General features: G+C 37.2%; 1 protein-coding gene across 7 annotated transcripts in view; it reads right to left on the reverse strand.

Annotated features, from left to right (window-relative positions):
* Positions 1 to 50: 50 nt before the first annotated feature.
* Positions 51 to 16,730, reverse strand: part of PCID2 (PCI domain containing 2) — a 20,942-nt gene continuing 4,262 nt past the window's right edge. For 2 of the 7 annotated variants that reach the window (XM_004382950.2, XM_023737428.1), the window contains exons 3-12: positions 14,889 to 14,962; positions 13,734 to 13,799; positions 12,723 to 12,764; positions 11,630 to 11,684; positions 8,110 to 8,213; positions 3,507 to 3,582; positions 2,534 to 2,675; positions 1,503 to 1,603; positions 425 to 498; positions 51 to 263 (exon numbers count right to left, since the gene is read on the reverse strand). In XM_004382950.2, coding sequence (XP_004383007.1) covers positions 134 to 263; positions 425 to 498; positions 1,503 to 1,603; positions 2,534 to 2,675; positions 3,507 to 3,582; positions 8,110 to 8,213; positions 11,630 to 11,684; positions 12,723 to 12,764; positions 13,734 to 13,799; positions 14,889 to 14,962 — 864 coding nt within the window. In that variant the 3' untranslated portion in view covers positions 51 to 133. Of the gene's footprint in view, positions 264 to 424; positions 499 to 992; positions 1,604 to 2,533; positions 2,676 to 3,506; positions 3,583 to 8,109; positions 8,214 to 11,629; positions 11,685 to 12,722; positions 12,765 to 13,733; positions 14,571 to 14,888; positions 14,963 to 16,730 lie in introns of those variants that run through there. The other 5 variants (XM_023737429.1, XM_023737432.1, XM_023737431.1 and 2 more) reach the window with 5 other exon arrangements.

Below are 16,730 nucleotides of genomic sequence, written 5' to 3' on the forward strand. Positions count from 1 at the left end.
AAAGGGAAGATTATCATCTCAAAAGAACACATATCCCCTTTACTGTGACATTTTTCATAAGTTGACAACTGTATTGCATGAGTTACACTAAGAATTTAACATTGGTTAATTACTTAAAAAGAAAATATTTTGCTTACACTTTCTTAAAAAGATTCCTGTAGGTGATGATCTTCAGCTTTTCAAGAATAAGGAAAATGCCACAACGAATAAAAAAGGTTTCGTGTCTCGTCAGAGCTTCACTCAGCAGTAAGAGATTGCCTTCACTGGGGTTGAGAGAGGGAAAGGACGTACAAGAAGAATTACGGAACATAATCCCAGGAAGAGATATCAGCAAAAAGCAATTATTTCTCACACAAGATGAAAGAAATTTGTGTTAATTTTATATTTAAAAAAAATCCCGTATGATAAAGATAAAATACTCTACCTTACAGCTTTGGTTACTTCAGCAAACTGCATAAGATGATACTTTTTCAGAAGTTCAATAGTTGGCATATGACCCTAAGACAGAAAGTTAATTTTCCAAAATAAAAACGTTTACATTTTCAACAGAATTTTTTTGATAAAATTCTTATCAAAGAATTAAGTGTAAGATACAATGCAACTTGTGTTTTCTTAGAAATTCTTCTCAAGTAGCTGAACAAGGATTAAAAACACCACAGTACCCCGAAAAGGGCGCTGGTCAGAAATCAGAGAACCCACACAGAGTCCAACTTTGTCACTAAAACGCACGTGACCTTGACCGTATTCTCTCTGGGCCTCACACCTCCTACCGTTTATATAATAGAAGGGGAGTGATAACTGAAGAGATCCAGTATAACCATAAGATTTAGGAATATGGAAATATTTTAAGAAGAATCAGTTAAAACACTTAAAACTAGTTGTTTCTATGAAATAGAATTATAAGTGGGGAGGGACAGAAATAGTGTTGCTGCTTTTCCATTATAAGCTATTCTGAATTATTTTTTAACCGTATTTATATATTCCTTTGATAGTTTTTTTTTTTTTTTTTTTAAATTTTAATGGGAGAAAAGAAAGCACTGTCTCTCACTTTCAGAATGTTTTACTCAATTAACTTACAAGTTACTTGGCATTTCTTTTCAAATATCAAAAATGATTTTTACTGACTAAATACCCACAGATAGGCTGAAACACTCTCCTTTCTTGGTTACGTAATCCATTTCTATTAACGTTAACCATTTTAGATTTTTAGGGGAAATGAAAATAATATTCATTTATTTTATCTGTCACATATTAAGCTTCTGAGTTAGTACTTTTGAGAAAAAGAAAACAGAGGCAAAGCCTTTCTAAAAGGAACTAAAAATATGAACCAAGGAGAGACATAGGTCAGATCACATACCAACGCTTCTCTGCTCTCTATTTTGGGGCTGTGCTCACACACAGTTCAGACTGTGATCAAGTAGACACCAGCTGCTATATTTTTAAAAGTTTACCGACTTCTTTAAAGCAACATGATCGATAAAAGCTGAGCAACAATCACTTACCAACAGCATTTTTACTGGAAGCAAATATATCAGAATCATTCGTTTGTTCTTCTGACTTGAGCGGTGGCAATGCTCAAAGGCAAATGACAGATACTCCTCAGCTGCAGAAAGATAGTCCAGTGTCCTCATCAAAAGCTACACCAAAAGCATCTAAATATTCTTCAATACTCTCTATAATGGTAAATTACTACATTTCCTTCCTGCTCTTTATTCTATCATCCTATCCTTCCTTCTTGTTCCTTATTCTTGCATTTTATCCTTATATAAAAGGAAAAAGCTGCTTCCTTTATCATTACAAAAAACAGCAGCCCAGCTTGATTTCAGTGATCCGTGATTTTTCTTAAGTAAAATCTATAGGACCAGGTTCAAACACAACTTCCAGGAAAGTCCTATTTAACAGAGGCAAAAACCTGAAGAAACTAACTTTCACTGAAATTGTGATTTGCCGAACATCATCTGGCAAGTCATCATGACAGCATTTTACAACTTTAATATGTATACACATAAGTAGCATATACTCTGAGGTCAAAAGGCAGAAAAAAAATAACTCCTTATAGTCAATTCAAATAGTCATACACTTAATTACTTCACAAAAAAAGGAAAAAAGGATATCCATGATAGACTGTAACACTCTAACATGTATCCCAGAAACCTAGTACGGATTACATTAAAAAAAAAAAACCTGTTATTGACGCATCAATTCCGACTCATAGTGACCCTAAAGGACAGAGTAGAACTGCCCCACAGGATTTCCAAGGAGCGGCTGGTAGACTCAAACTGCTGACCTTTTGGTTAGCAGCCAAACAATCACCAGCGCCCCAGTATGGATTAAGAACCTTCAAATACAACTTTTATTTATTTAATCAACTTTAGTGTCCAAAAAAAAAAAAAAAGAATATAACATGGTTTACACAAATATTCCACTCTAAGTAATAAGAAAATACAGTAATTGTGTTCTCTGAAACTCCCACTTAACTGCTCAAAATGCAATGTCTTATTTAAAATACTGGAAAAAAAGATTAGTAACATACCTTGCTTAAAGTCACTATCAAACATAGCTTTGCGTCCAACATAGTATTTGTATGTAACTCTCTGTGCAGTGGTATAATCATCTTTCAGATTTGAGCTGTCAATTGCTCTAATTAGAGGTTTACACAAATGGAGTTTATTGATCTATAACGAATAACAATCCATTTAAAATATTTGTTAAGAGGTAGACAGTAAATATAAATGTCTACTTTACTAAGCACGTGCCGCCTTAAAATGGGAATTATAAACCGTTTCATGCATCAAAATTAATTATTCAATAATAAAAACTAAGATAAAAAACTACACGGCACATGTCACATTCACTTTGGAAGGCCCTAAGAAGCACTTCAAAGCCAGTCATCCTCCAGGCAGCTGAATCTGATGTTCAATGACGAGCCTGTGTGACTGTGTCTGCAAAGACACGCCGTATGTATTAAAGCAACGGGACACAGAAAACACATCAAATACGTGACATGAATTTAACTCCAAAAACAGATCATCCAAATTCCAGCTGCTGACTTGTGATGGAGCTGCTCTTCATCTGGTCAGCTTTACGTAGCAAAGAATGATTTATTTATCCAGCTATCCATCCACCTACTTTTAAATAGTTAATTATTATAACAGAAGGTAGAAGGGTCTGGAGCGAAGCCACCTGCATTTAAAGCCCAGTTCCACCCAGCTGAGCCAGTTACTTCACATACTGCTGCCTGAGTTTGCCCTAGAGATGACAACGACATCTACCTCACGGACACTGAAATACAGTAAAACACGTAAGGCATTCAGAACAGTGCCTGGTCCTCAGTAGGCACTCAGCACACGGTAACTGTTAGGATTATGAATAAATTATGATCCTTTCCTAAGCAACGCCAGGGAGGCTAGCTAATAATTAAAGAGAAATAACATGATCCCTGGGAATAGCGGGAGAAAGACAATTTATAAAGATACGTATTATAAAATACCCAACCAGAAGCATACCTTGAAGTAAATTTTAAATAGCTGATTCACCAGAAACAGCATCCCCCACTTCTTGGAATCCTCTAAACCAGCCCGACTGCAGAAAAACAATTTTTAAAAAGTTACAAGGGAAACAAAAATTTTATTTATAAATTACAAAATAAACTTGCTAAACAAATTAGTATCTTGAGATAAAAACCCCACAGCTCAAGTCAAATAAAATTATAAAAGAAGATGTCTTATCTAATAGGTAAAACTGAAAAGAGAGCAAACCAGACATTCTAATCCCAGTTAAATATTTGGGTAATATATTTCTCCCGCTGCACCAGTTTCTTGATCTGAAAACTGCTTAGTCTGCAGCAATATTACATAAAAGCTAATTGTTACAAAACATTTTTTTAAACAATGTTTTTACTCTTATCATTAAAACAAAATGAATTACTGAAATATGCAACAACATGGATGAATCTCAAAGAAAACAAAACATAAAAGTTCCAGAACAGGCAAAATTAATCTACAGTGGAAACAAATCAGACCAGTGGCTGCCTCTGGGTGAGGACGAGGGACTGCCTGTGAAGGGGAATGAGGGAAATGTCAGGGGCGACAGAACTCTTGAGAGAGGTGTGGGTTATACAGCGGTATGCTTTTGTCAAATCTTAGCAAACACAGTTAAGATTTGTGATTCATTATATGTAATTTTACCTCAAAAGTCAAAAGAGAACTCAAGTTTTAATTTAAGGAAAAGTTTACTGATGCATGCTGCACTGTTTAGGGGAAAGTGTACCAATGTCTGTAATTGACTTTGAAATGCATAAAAAATAAGATAAATTGATGGATGGCTAGAAGGGAAAGATGCATGAATAGACATGATAAAGCAAGTAGAAAAGTCATTAATGGTGAAGCGCTGCATATATAGGTATTCATTGTAAAATTCTTCCATCTTTGCTGAATGTTTGAAAATTTTCATAATAAAATGTTGAACAAAAATTCAGGGTTGAGTCTGCCGTGTATTTTTATTCTGCAAATGGGTCTTCTTCAACAAAGCTCACAGACTTTCACAGAAGTCAGTGCCAGAAAAAGAGAATGCCCAATGGCAGGTTGCCTGGAAACACTAAGTCTGAGAGCATGAAGGCAATGCACATAAAAATAAAAGCGTCCAATATGGAAAACAAGCCATGGAAAAATAAATTACTCCTCAAGACCAAAATGTGCCATACAGAAACATTTAGAACAACATAAGAATATTATTCAGTTTTAAAATATAAATGTTTATTTTAGGATAATTGTTCAGTTAACTGCTATAACCAGCTCTTTTACGTGAGTATTGTCACTAACTAGCTGTATGATCAAGCAAGACACTTTCTCTCTAGGATTCATTTTCCTCATCTGTAAAGTGGAGACATATAATAATAATGTCCTTACCTTGAAGGGTAAAAAAAAAAAGAAAAGAAACACATAGGCAAGTACTCTGTAATTTATATTAAACGTCCCATTATATTTATGATCGTATCCTTGCCACTGTGGCACCAGGAGCAATGATCTCTTTTGGAGAAATGTGACAAAGGTAGTAACCCCCAAGGGGAAAGGTCTGTCACTTCTAAGATAATGGAGTCTCATGAAGAAGACAGTCTTCAGGCAGCTTAGTAGGCTGGCTGAAATCTTAATTGGCTAAACTAAAAAGTAGTATAGGCTTAGATTTTCTGGTATCAGAGAAAAATAGCAGACATTGCCTAGTTTCAGAATGGCAAAAGATCAAAAAACACACGGAATCATCAGAATGTTGGTGAAAAAACCGACTTGCTCTATGATAAAATTTATAATTTCCAATTTCAGCTGGGCCCCAATGAACTACCCCAAATACTTTAGATTGTCCCTAACAGGATTCTTTGCCTATTTCCTAGGTCAGTCATTCCAATCTATCATTTATCAAAAAATCCAAAATCAAATCTGTTGCTGCTGAGTTGATTCCAACTCACAGTGGCCCTACAGGACAGAGTAGAACAGCCCCATAGGGTTTCTGAGGAGTGGCTGGTGGATTCGAACTGCCGAACTTTTGGTTAGCAGCCAAGCTCTTAACCACTGCACCGTATCATTTATCATTCCCTCAATTTCCTATGGGAAATACGTTCCCTCTTCAAGCAACAATTAACCTGTCAATCTCTTCCTGAATTCCCCACTTCGTTTTCCTGATGCTAGAACAGTAATTCCTACTGAAACTTCTCTTTTTCTACTACTTTGTGTCTTTTCCCAGTTACCTTTTGTCTGATAAATGTTGTTCCTCCAAATGTCTAACTTTTCTTTATTGAGTTATATAATTCACATACCATGAAACTCACCCTTTTAAGTGTACCAGTCAGTGGTTTTTCAGTCATTCACAAATCTGTGCAAGCATCACCCGTAATTCCAGAATACGTCATCACTGTAAAAATGACCCCGTATCCATTAGCAGTTACCACCCTCCTCCCGTTAGCCCCTGGCAACCAGTAATCTACTTTCTGCCTCTGTAAAACCCAAACCCATTGCCACTGAGTTGATTACAACTCATGGCAACCCTACAGGATACAGCAGAACTGCCCCATAGAGTTTCCAAAGCTGTTCCCGCAGAGAGGCTGGTGGGTTCGAACCGTCAACCTTTCGGTTAGCAGCCTAGTGCTTAACCACTCTGCCACTAGGGCCCCTGTTTCAGTCTCTACAGATTTGCCTATTCCGGATATTTCACATAAATGGAATCATGCAATAAGTGGCCTTTTGGCTTCTTTCATTTAGCTTGTTTTCAAGGTTCATCAATGTTGTAACAGAAACCCTGGTGGTGTAGTGGTTAAGAGCTATGGCTGCTAACCAAAAGGCTGGCAATTCAAATCCACCAAGTGCTCCGTTCTACTCTGTCCTATAGGGTCACTATGAGTCGTAATCGACTCGACAGCAATGGGTTTTCGGTTTTATGTTGTAGCATGTATCATTCTTTTTGTGGCTGAATATACTTCATTGTATGGGTGTAACACATTCTGTTTATACATTCATCAGCTGATGAACATTTGGATTATTTCCACAAAAACCACAAAATCTAGACAAGCAAAAATCTTTCCCTTTGTCATGTGGCAGTCCGAGGACCTAAAACTGCCCAGGTATAGGTCTACCCTCTGCCGTCTCCCCCCAGTGACTCAGGGTCCGACTGCCAGCACTGGGAGCCTGGGTCACTTAGGTTCTCAGACTCTGGTGCCTGAGCAGCAGCAGAAGCAGCAGCACCTGCTAACATGTTAGAGATACAACTTCTCAGGCTGCTCCAGACCTAAAAAATCAGAAATTCTGGGGGTGGGCCCAGCAATCTGTGTTTTATCAAGCCCTCCAGGTAAGTCTGCTGCTCACGAAAGTCCGAGAACCAATGATTTAGACAAGGGGTTGGCAAACTACAAACCACAAGCCGAATCTGGCCTCCCACCTGTGTTTGAACAACTAGTGAACGAATAATGATTTTTTTTTTGTTTTTAAACGGTTGAAAAATCATCAAAAGAAGAATACTTTTTCATTAAACGTGAAAATTACATGAAATTCAAATTTCAGTGTTCAGTAACATTGAACAGTGTTTTATAGGAACACAGCCACACTCATTTGTTCATGCATTGTCCATGGCTCCTTCCACACTACCACGGCAGAGCAGAGTACGGCCCACAAAGCCTACAATACCTGGTCTTTTACATAAGAAGTCTGCTGGCCCCTGATCTAGAGGACAAAGAGTGCTGAAAAATGAGAAGCTGGAATACTTCCTAACAGTAGTTTTCGTTTGTTTGTTTACATGGAGAGCCTTGTGTTATCTTTCTTTGCTTTATAATTTCCTAAAATGCACAATCAAATCGATGCGTGTTATATAATGGGGGAAGACACGGGGTTTCAGGAGAAAAATGGAAACTGTAAAGTAGAATCAAATGGAAAGTATAGAATTTAAAAAATAATTTTTAATTTCTAAAATAGAAAAACATAATGGCAGAAAAAATCAGTCAACTTGAAGGCAGGTCAAGACAAATCACCCAAAATGAAGGAAACAGAAAAAAATGATTAAAAATAAATAATAATTACTGAAAGTAAAAAATAAAGAGAAAACAACAGCCAGAGGAAAAAACACCTGTTACATACTGGGAACAATGATAAGAATGACAACTGACTTCTCATCAGAAACAAAGGAAACCAGATGGAATGATGTTTTTCAAGCGCTAAAAGAAAAAAACCTGTCAATTTGCTAGAATCCTCTACCCAGCAAAATAATTTTTCAAAAATGAAGAAAAAATAGACATTTTCAGAAAAATGAACGCTTAGAGAGTTCATTGTAAGTAGACCTGCACTTAAAAAAATGCTAAAGGAAGTTCTTCAGGATAAAGAAAAATGACACCCAATGGAAACACAGACCCACAGGAAGGAAGAGCTCTAGAAATGGTAAATACATTGGTAAATATAAAAGACTACTTACAAAACAACTGACTACTTAAAGCAAAAATAACAGCAATGACTGTGGGATTTATAATACATGCAGAAGTAAAATACATGACAAAAACAGACACGGACAGGAAGAGGCAAACACCGTTGGCAGTACAAGATGGACAGGATCTTAGTCGTCAGCACCCTTACTTACGTGTCACTGGCACAGACACGAAAACAGCTCATCAGTAATTCCGCTGCTTTTTCCAACATGTCCCCAACTTTGCTTTTGCCTTTCTTTACCAACTGTTGATCCGCCTAGTAGAATATAAAAGCGCTTATTTCGTATTTTCTCTAGATTCCTTAAATAAAAAAGAAAATCACAGTGCAGCTAAGAGCAAACATGGCTACCATGAAGAGTCAAAGGCCCAGAAGACTCTGGAGATCATCTAGTCTACACTACAAATCAAATCTCCCTTCAATCAATTCAAGCTAATAAATTACTCACTGTTTTTTAAACCTATATTGTATATTGCATTACGCTACTAGAGAGTTTTTTCTTAACTAAGTCACTAAACTTCACATCTCCTATGAATAGCTAGTCATAACCCTGGAAACAAAAACTTCTGCTACATATCAAAGTCAATACTAAGTTGGACTATTCCTTGTTTTTAGGAGGATAGTCTTAAAGAAGAAAGAACCTCTGTTTTCTCCCACTCATAGCCTTCATAACAATGGTTCTCAAAGTATGGTCCATGAATACCTGGGGGTCTCCAACATGCTCGCAGAGGATCCACAGAATCCAAGCTATTTTCATAATACTACTAAGCCATTCTTTGTCTTTTTTTACTGTGCTGACATTTACATGGACGGTGAAAAAACAGTGGTAGATGAAACCACTGGAGCCTCACAAGTGGCCCCAACCTGAACCAGCAGTCATCGTATCCTTAATTGCCATGCACTTGCAGTGAATAAGAAAGCTTGTTTCACTTCTAAAATGTCCCTGATGATCTAGTATATATTAATTTTATTAAGTCTTGACCCTTGAGCACATATCTGTAATGAAGTAAGTATGTACAAAGCACTTCTGCTGCATACTGAAGTATGACGGCCGTTTTAAGGAAAAGCACTTGGACAGCTGTTTGAGCTGCAAGTTGAACTAGCTACTTCTCTCATGGAACGAACAACTGACAAACACGGGTATCTGGACTTGGGTATTTGGCAGACTATTTTCTCAAAAACAAATGAAACAAGACTGTCACTTCTAGGCAAACAACTGACAGTATTTGTTGTTAATGGTAACATTTGAGCTTTCAAGCAAAAACGAGGATTTTGGAAAACCCGAACGACCACTTTTAGTTGGCAGCTTCTCCGTGACATCAAAGCCTTTGTGATGAGCTCACTGGGTATGTTAACAAACGGGGGGTTTTTGTTTTGTTTTGTGTTTAACATAATGAACTGTGACAACACTCAGAAGATCTGTATAACTCAATAAACCAGTATTTTCCAAATGACCATAATGCTACAAAATCATACGCGGGCAAAACATCCATCCAAAGTGCAAAAAAGACTGATAGATTTTAATGTAACAGAAAATGCAAAGTTCAGTGACGCGGTTTCAGAGTCCACACTGTAGCTAACCTTTAAAAAACTACCTCTTAAGAGTTTTGGAATTCTGTCTAAGACGAGTATCTAAATTATCTGAAAGGGCTATTAAAATACTCTTCCCTTTTCCAATTACATCTGTGTGAGGCCAGACTGTTATCATATACTTCAATCAAAACAACATATTGCAACAGAGTGAATGCAGAAGCAGACATGAGAATCCAGATGGCTTCTACGGAGCTAGACATTAAAGACATTAAATATAAAATAATGCCACTCCTCATAGTACGTTTTGTTTGTTTTGGAAATAGGTATTTTTTATGTAAAAAGTTATGCTAACAGGTAAAAAGTTTATTGTTGTTATTTTATATGAATGAATAATTTTTAAAATTTTCCCAGTTAAAATCTCTCATAAGATAAATATAAATGAACATAACCCAAATAACAAAAGCCCTCAGGCACACTTAAAACCAAACAAAACCAAACCCACTGCCGTCAAGTCGATTCCAACTCATAGCGACCCTGCAGGATAGAGCAGAACTGCCCATAGGGTTTCCAAGGCTGTAATCTTTATGGGAGCAGACTGCCACATTTTTCTCCCTCGGAGCAGCTGGTGGGTTTGAACTGCCGACGTTTCGGTTAACAGCCAGGCACTTTAACCACCTTGCCACCAGGGCTCCCAGGCATACTTAGTAATTTTTATTTACAGTTATTATATTCTTCACTTCTAAAATTTCCATTTGATTCTTCTTTCTATCTTCTATTTCTTTGCTGAGACTTTCTACGTTCTCATTTATTTCAAGTTGTTCATAATTGCTCACTGAAGCATTTTTTTCACGGCTGCTTTAAAATCCCTGTCAGATGATTCCAAAATCTGTATTATCTCAGTGTAGTGTCTGTTGATTGTTGTTTCTCATTCAAAATCTCAAAAAGTTGAGATTTTCCTGGTTCTTGGCATGAGTAATTTTCAATTCTAGCCTGGACATTCTGGATATGATGTTATGAAACTCTGGATCTATTTTCTTGTTTTCATAGGTCTCCGCTGACCCCATGCTGTGGGGGGCAGGGGGCGGGCATCACTTCTCTTCCTCTGGGTGAGAGTGAAGTCCAGGTGCACACTCAGCCTCGGCTGGCACCACACCAGCAGAGAGGCAAGGGCTTCTTATCACCACCAGGGAACAGTGCAAGTCTAGGCAAGTGACCACCTGGCCTTTGCTGACATGGGGTGAGGGCGGCCTGCAGTTTTTTCTGTGATGTTTGGCTGCAATACAGCAGTTATTTTCAAAAAGACTTCTGTTTTGTTAGGCTGTTCTGCCCCTCTCCTGATCCCTTAGCAAGAGAGAGCAGTTTTCTTCAGGCTTCTTCTGTCTGTACCTGCTGGCGTTTCCAGACTTCAGGCACCCCGTCCAGGATGCACAGATGCAAAGAGGAAACCCAGGGAACTCACAGCGATGTCATTCCTTGAGTCCCGCTCCACCTTCTTCTCCCCGCCTTTCACAACAATGTTTGTTTTACAACTTCCAGGGTTTCTATTGTATTTAGCAGGAGGAATCCAGAGAAATGTGTCTACTCCATCTTGTCTGGAACCAGTCATCAATAATTCTTAAAACTATAAAGGTGTCCTTAGACCAAAAAGCTGAGAAATGATGCTCCGTAACTGGCTTATGCTGCTCCTCAAGGGGAAACTTCTATAAAATCCAGGTTCTTTATCTTATTACACCCTAACCTTTATCGCAAAAACACTTCACTACTGCCCAAATCTACATTAAGCTGAAATTCCTTAAAACAGGGTTGGCCAGGACACAGGTTCAAGTGTGAACGAGAACACAGACTCATTTGTTAATGGCTCACCCTCTTTCTAAGTAACTATATGCTATAAATGGTTAGCCTTATACAAAAAAAGTCCCTCCACATATACAGTGTGAAAACCTGAACAAATGTTTATTTAAATCTGTTCACACCAACACAAAAAGAAATAATTAGGTGAGTTATCCTTTATTTTATTCTTTGCTCTCTGTACCAAATACATCTCAACCCCCACTTATTCCTCAAATTTTTCAAGAGAAAGACATGAAATTACACAACACATGAACAGTTTTAAAATAATAGTGATAGGAAATTAAGCTTACATTATTGGCAAAGATTCGAAGGTCAAGTGCTACTGCATACATGATAGGCAAAGCCCTACGGGACAAAAAGGCAAATATTATTTAAAAAGGTTATGAAGTCAGAGATTTCACCACCAGAGACAGAAATAATAACAAGGCCCAGAGATACTGTGCAGAATGGAGTTCCTTGCCCCCTCCAAAAATCTGACACTGTTTCCTTCCTTACCTTCCGTTCAAGGCAGGCTCAAGCTCCTGGGCCTCTTGTCTAACACAGAGGCCAAACGATGAAGTGCTCCACTCCTGCTCCCCGAATGACCTTCCCAGCAGATCCCTGACTCTCCTCAAAGGCCTACGCCCTGGTCCATCTACAAGTCCTGAACCTGAGACAGTACCTCCTCAAGCTGTTCCGAGGACAGTCTCCTCCCCCTCCACTCCCCACTATTATTCAAGCATCGCCACTAGAAGAAAAACTGGGTTTAATAAGATTTCCTAACAGGAACCAGAGTATGTAATATACAAAATGTCGTAAAACAATTTTTCAATCCAGCCGGCAATACTGGTCTCTCATGTGTAACATAAGTCTCACCTTAAAAGTGGAAAGGTATTATTTTTAGTAAAAAGTATTTATTTCAAGCCTGCCTTTACTTTAGTATAAACAAATTGCAGTATTTACATACAGTTTAATAATAAATCGTTAAGTCATAAAACTAAGAATTAGCTGGGCAAGGAATTTAAAATAACCCAATTATTATACATCACATCAAAAGAATTGTAGTTGTTCTACCGCTTTTACCCAATGTTTGAAACCAAAAGTAAGTTCAAACTAGACAAAGAAGAAAACAGTATTTAATAAATATTTGGGGGAACGGAAGGACTGAGATTAAAAACGATATTTTACATTTATTTTTAAAAAATACCGCAAAAATCTGACTGATCTGCCATCTAAGTTTACACTACTATAATGCTATAATCCACGTTGATATTATCATATGTCAACATATTAATTTAAGTATCCACATAAAAAACAATATATATTTATTTAAAACCAATTTTTAAAAAGCTTGTGCTTAAAGTTACCGTTTGCCAATTTACAGCTGTTTGTGTTCATACTTACCAATTTTCTTCTTTGTGGGCCTGAAATGCTCGCAGGAATGATGTACTATATTAAGATGAATATAACATACAAAATTTTAAAAAATACTATATATGATAAAGAATGAGAAAGCTTTTAAATCTTAAAGGGTACCGATCACCCTTTAGAAAATTAGGTTCAAAATAGTACTAATTTCTTAAACAAACAAAACTATAGGTCTACATTACAAATACCTGACCATCATTATTTATCAGTATACTAAACATATCTGTTTCATATATACTTTCTCCAAACTAAAAAATAAAATGACTTATTGTGATAAGGTTTTTAAAAATCGACAATTTCAAATATTTTATTTGGTTTCTTTGAGTCTAGATAATCACGTCATATGTAATATAAGAGCTTTAGAAGTCTGTAATATAAAGTTTATTTTAATTACAAAATTCTTGAATTCAAAGGAGACTTAGCTATCTAGTAGCCCACTCTCTTCTGTATGTTAAATAAGATAGTTAAAAACGAGCAAACTGAAGTCTAGAGACATGTATAAACACTGAGAACACTCAGTGATTAGAGCCTCAGCTGTATCACTTAAACGATTTGAGTAAGAAATTGGCTTAATTAAGGTCTTTAGTGACCACAATTAAATGACAATGTATATCTGATTCCACTCTTCCCATCTATGCCTAAATTTAGAAATTCAGATATTTCAAAAAACTTAACCAGTCCCTATAACTATACTTAATGCCCTAAAAGCAAAAAAAAATCATTCTTTTCATAGTAAAACCAAATAAAATCCTTAATCATAATCAACAGTCCTCCTTATATTTAAGTAACTAGATGATAGTTTCAAGATACATGCTAAATTTAAGTACGTAAGTAAAACAGCTAAAATGAGTCTCTCTTCCAAAAGGCTGTAATTCCTTTCTAATTACAGGCATGGAAAATTGGTCCAATCTTTCAAAATCTTATACTCCAAATAATGCCCTGCATCTGTTACATATTGAACATCTAAAACAAATTAAAAAAAGATATTGGACAATCACAGTCTGGCATTTGTATGCTTCTATGAAATCATGGTTTCCCACAGCGTAAGTACACCTGTAAAAGAAATGCCAGAGAATTAGGAACGGCTCAGAAAGTATATTCATACGATAAACACCTAGAAGTAAAACTATTTAAGGCACACATCTTACTTCTGTCACATAACTCCCCAGTTCTCCAACGGATCATGGAATGAAAGATGGAATTCCCTATTTGATAGGTAATGAAAGGTTGAAAAGAAGATAAAGAACACACCAATATTTGAACTAAAATGGGTGGTGTAAGATGAAATCCCACATTAAGTTTTGAAACTATTCTTTGAAGTCCCAGAAAAGAAAAACCTAGTCCCAAGAGGTTTCATTAATATATATACTGATAACACAGTATGGCCCTTGTACTATACTAGTGGGCTCACAATGAAGCTTTACCTAGATTCATGGCTAGATAAAGTCAATACTGGTCAGTTTCATCATCAAATCTAGAATACCACCAGACACTGCAGAGTGCTAGAAAATCCCTGGTTCCCGCATTTCTAGGAGTACAGTGGTGCCCTGACCCTTCCAAAGATCTTATCAGGCTTATAGCGCTTCTCTGCTTACGTACCCCATTTACCCTGTTCTGAAACGCTAGCGTTCAGGCAGGTTAATCAAATTTCACACTGCTTTAGTACATAAAGTTTTGCGTGAACTGATGCTTTGGAGATGAGAAAATACAAAACAAAAAGCAGTATTTTGCTTCACTCGGCTCTACTTTATTTCCTAGTAAGACAAAGAGGTTAAAAAAAGACATATTTCCATGAATAAAGGAAGTCAGTGGTTGGGCTCCACCCTGTAAAATAAAAGATGACTTATTACAGAACAGTATGATAAATGTTAACTGATATTTTTATAGTATTACATAAAAGATATATAAAGATACACAATCACAATTCATTTTTAATTTTAAAAACATACATGAAGCTTGGACTTAAAAAAAGTTTACTAAAATTTTAAAGTATTTATAACTTGGCAAAACTGTCACAGGCTTTACCAAAGTGAAACTACAAATGCACCTTCCTACGTTGTCAAAGCACGTTAGTCACTGCTTCAATCATATGATGATGGAACCAATTCAGCAATTCCACCTTGGTTTGTTCTTCTGCCTCACCTTAAATGAGCTGCAAACATTTCATCATAAGGGGGCTCCAGAACTTGCTGACACTTCTCTTCTGGAGAAGGCAACTAATTTATAAGACGAAAAATGACAAAAGTAAAATTAATGCGCATATAGAGAGTTCAAGGTACAGAAACAAATCCAGAGAAACCTCTGTTTCAAAAAAAGTTACACTTCACAGTTAACAGTAACACTTCAAAACTTTAGCACTTCTAAATAAGAGATTCACTACTCCAACAAATACTTATCAAACACTGCTCATGTGTAAGACACTACCGGCCCACGGACAATTTAGTTTTGCCGACCACAAGCAGGTAATATTCTAAGCACGTTCATACATATCCTAATATTTAACAGTCAGTCGGTCAAGAAATGTTTACTAAGCAGCTAGTATGTGCCATGTTATGCATAAATAAAATAACATGAGCTAGGGGAAACACCACTTTAGCAATCAGTCCTTCAAAGCTACCGTCTCAATTTCCTGGTAACAACACCTCCTCTCTTTGTGTCCTAGGCTAGAGTAACTGAAATTTATTTTTTTACTTTTCCTTTCCTCACAATGGCCAAATTTTAGATAATTTGAGAATCACACTGGATTAGCACACACTGAATTTAAAAAAACAAAAATTTGAGTCCATAATGATACAATAATATACACATATATAAACTTGGGAGGGACGAGTAACAACATCAGAAAAATCATCATTCTACATGAAAAATTGATTCGGACAATGCTCATCAATGAATGAAACGCATTAGATGAAAGGTTAATAGGGACTTTTACAATGAAGGGATCTGTCTTAGATTACAAATGGGGCAGACGGTTGGGTGCCTCCTGATGGGACACAATACAAAGCACACGGCGCCACCTATGAAGGATTCTAACCAAATACATAATTCTGGCCAAATATACAGAACCGGAGTCTAATCAAGTCTCTGGCACTAACTCCTATTTAAATCAATGGTTTGCAACCTTGGCTGCATATTAGAATCACCTAGGAAACTAAAAAAGAAGCCTGCTTCCACCACCCCCCTCGCTCCTCCAGATGAATTTAACTGGTCCGAGACAGTGCATGCGCGCGCACACATACGTTGCCATGGAGTCGACTCCAACTAACAGCAACCCTATACGACTGAGTAGAACTGCCCCACAGGGTTTCCAAGGACCGGCTGGTGGATCTGAACTGCCAACCTTTTGGTTAGCGACCGAATGCTTAACCACTGCGCCACCAGGGCTCCAGACACGGCCCAAACCCGTTCCCATCGAGTCAATTCTGACTCATAGCAATCCTATAGGACAGAATAGAACTGCCCCATACGACTTCCACGGAGCGCCTGGTGGATTCAAACTGCCAACCTTTTGGTTAGCAGCTGTAGCTCTTAACCACTATGCCACCAGGGTTTCCAGACACAGCCTATCCACTGCCAAACATAACCATCAATATATAAGCCCCTTTTTCTCCCAAGGGAGCCCTGGTCGCACAGTGGTTAAGTGCTCAGCTGCTAACTGAAAGGTCAGTGGTTCAAACCCACCAGCCTCTCCACAGGAGAAAGATGTGGCAGTCTGCTTCCTTAAAGATTACGGCCTTGAAATCCCTATGGGACAGTTGTATTCTGTCCTACAGGGTCACTATGAATTGAAACCAACTCAACAGCACCGAGTTTTGGTTTTCTCCCAAAATAAAAATTTTGCACACCAATAAGAACAAACTTCAGTATTATACTGAGAATCAATAAGGGAACAGGACTTTATAAAATTTCAACAATATTTTCTACAGAAAATGTTGTTTGGATATCATCTATCCTCTAAAGCCAGGATACTACATTTTAGAGCAG

This window comes from Trichechus manatus, unplaced genomic scaffold, assembly GCF_000243295.1.
Source record: "Trichechus manatus latirostris isolate Lorelei unplaced genomic scaffold, TriManLat1.0 scaffold00102, whole genome shotgun sequence".
NCBI classification, from domain to species: domain Eukaryota; kingdom Metazoa; phylum Chordata; class Mammalia; order Sirenia; family Trichechidae; genus Trichechus; species Trichechus manatus.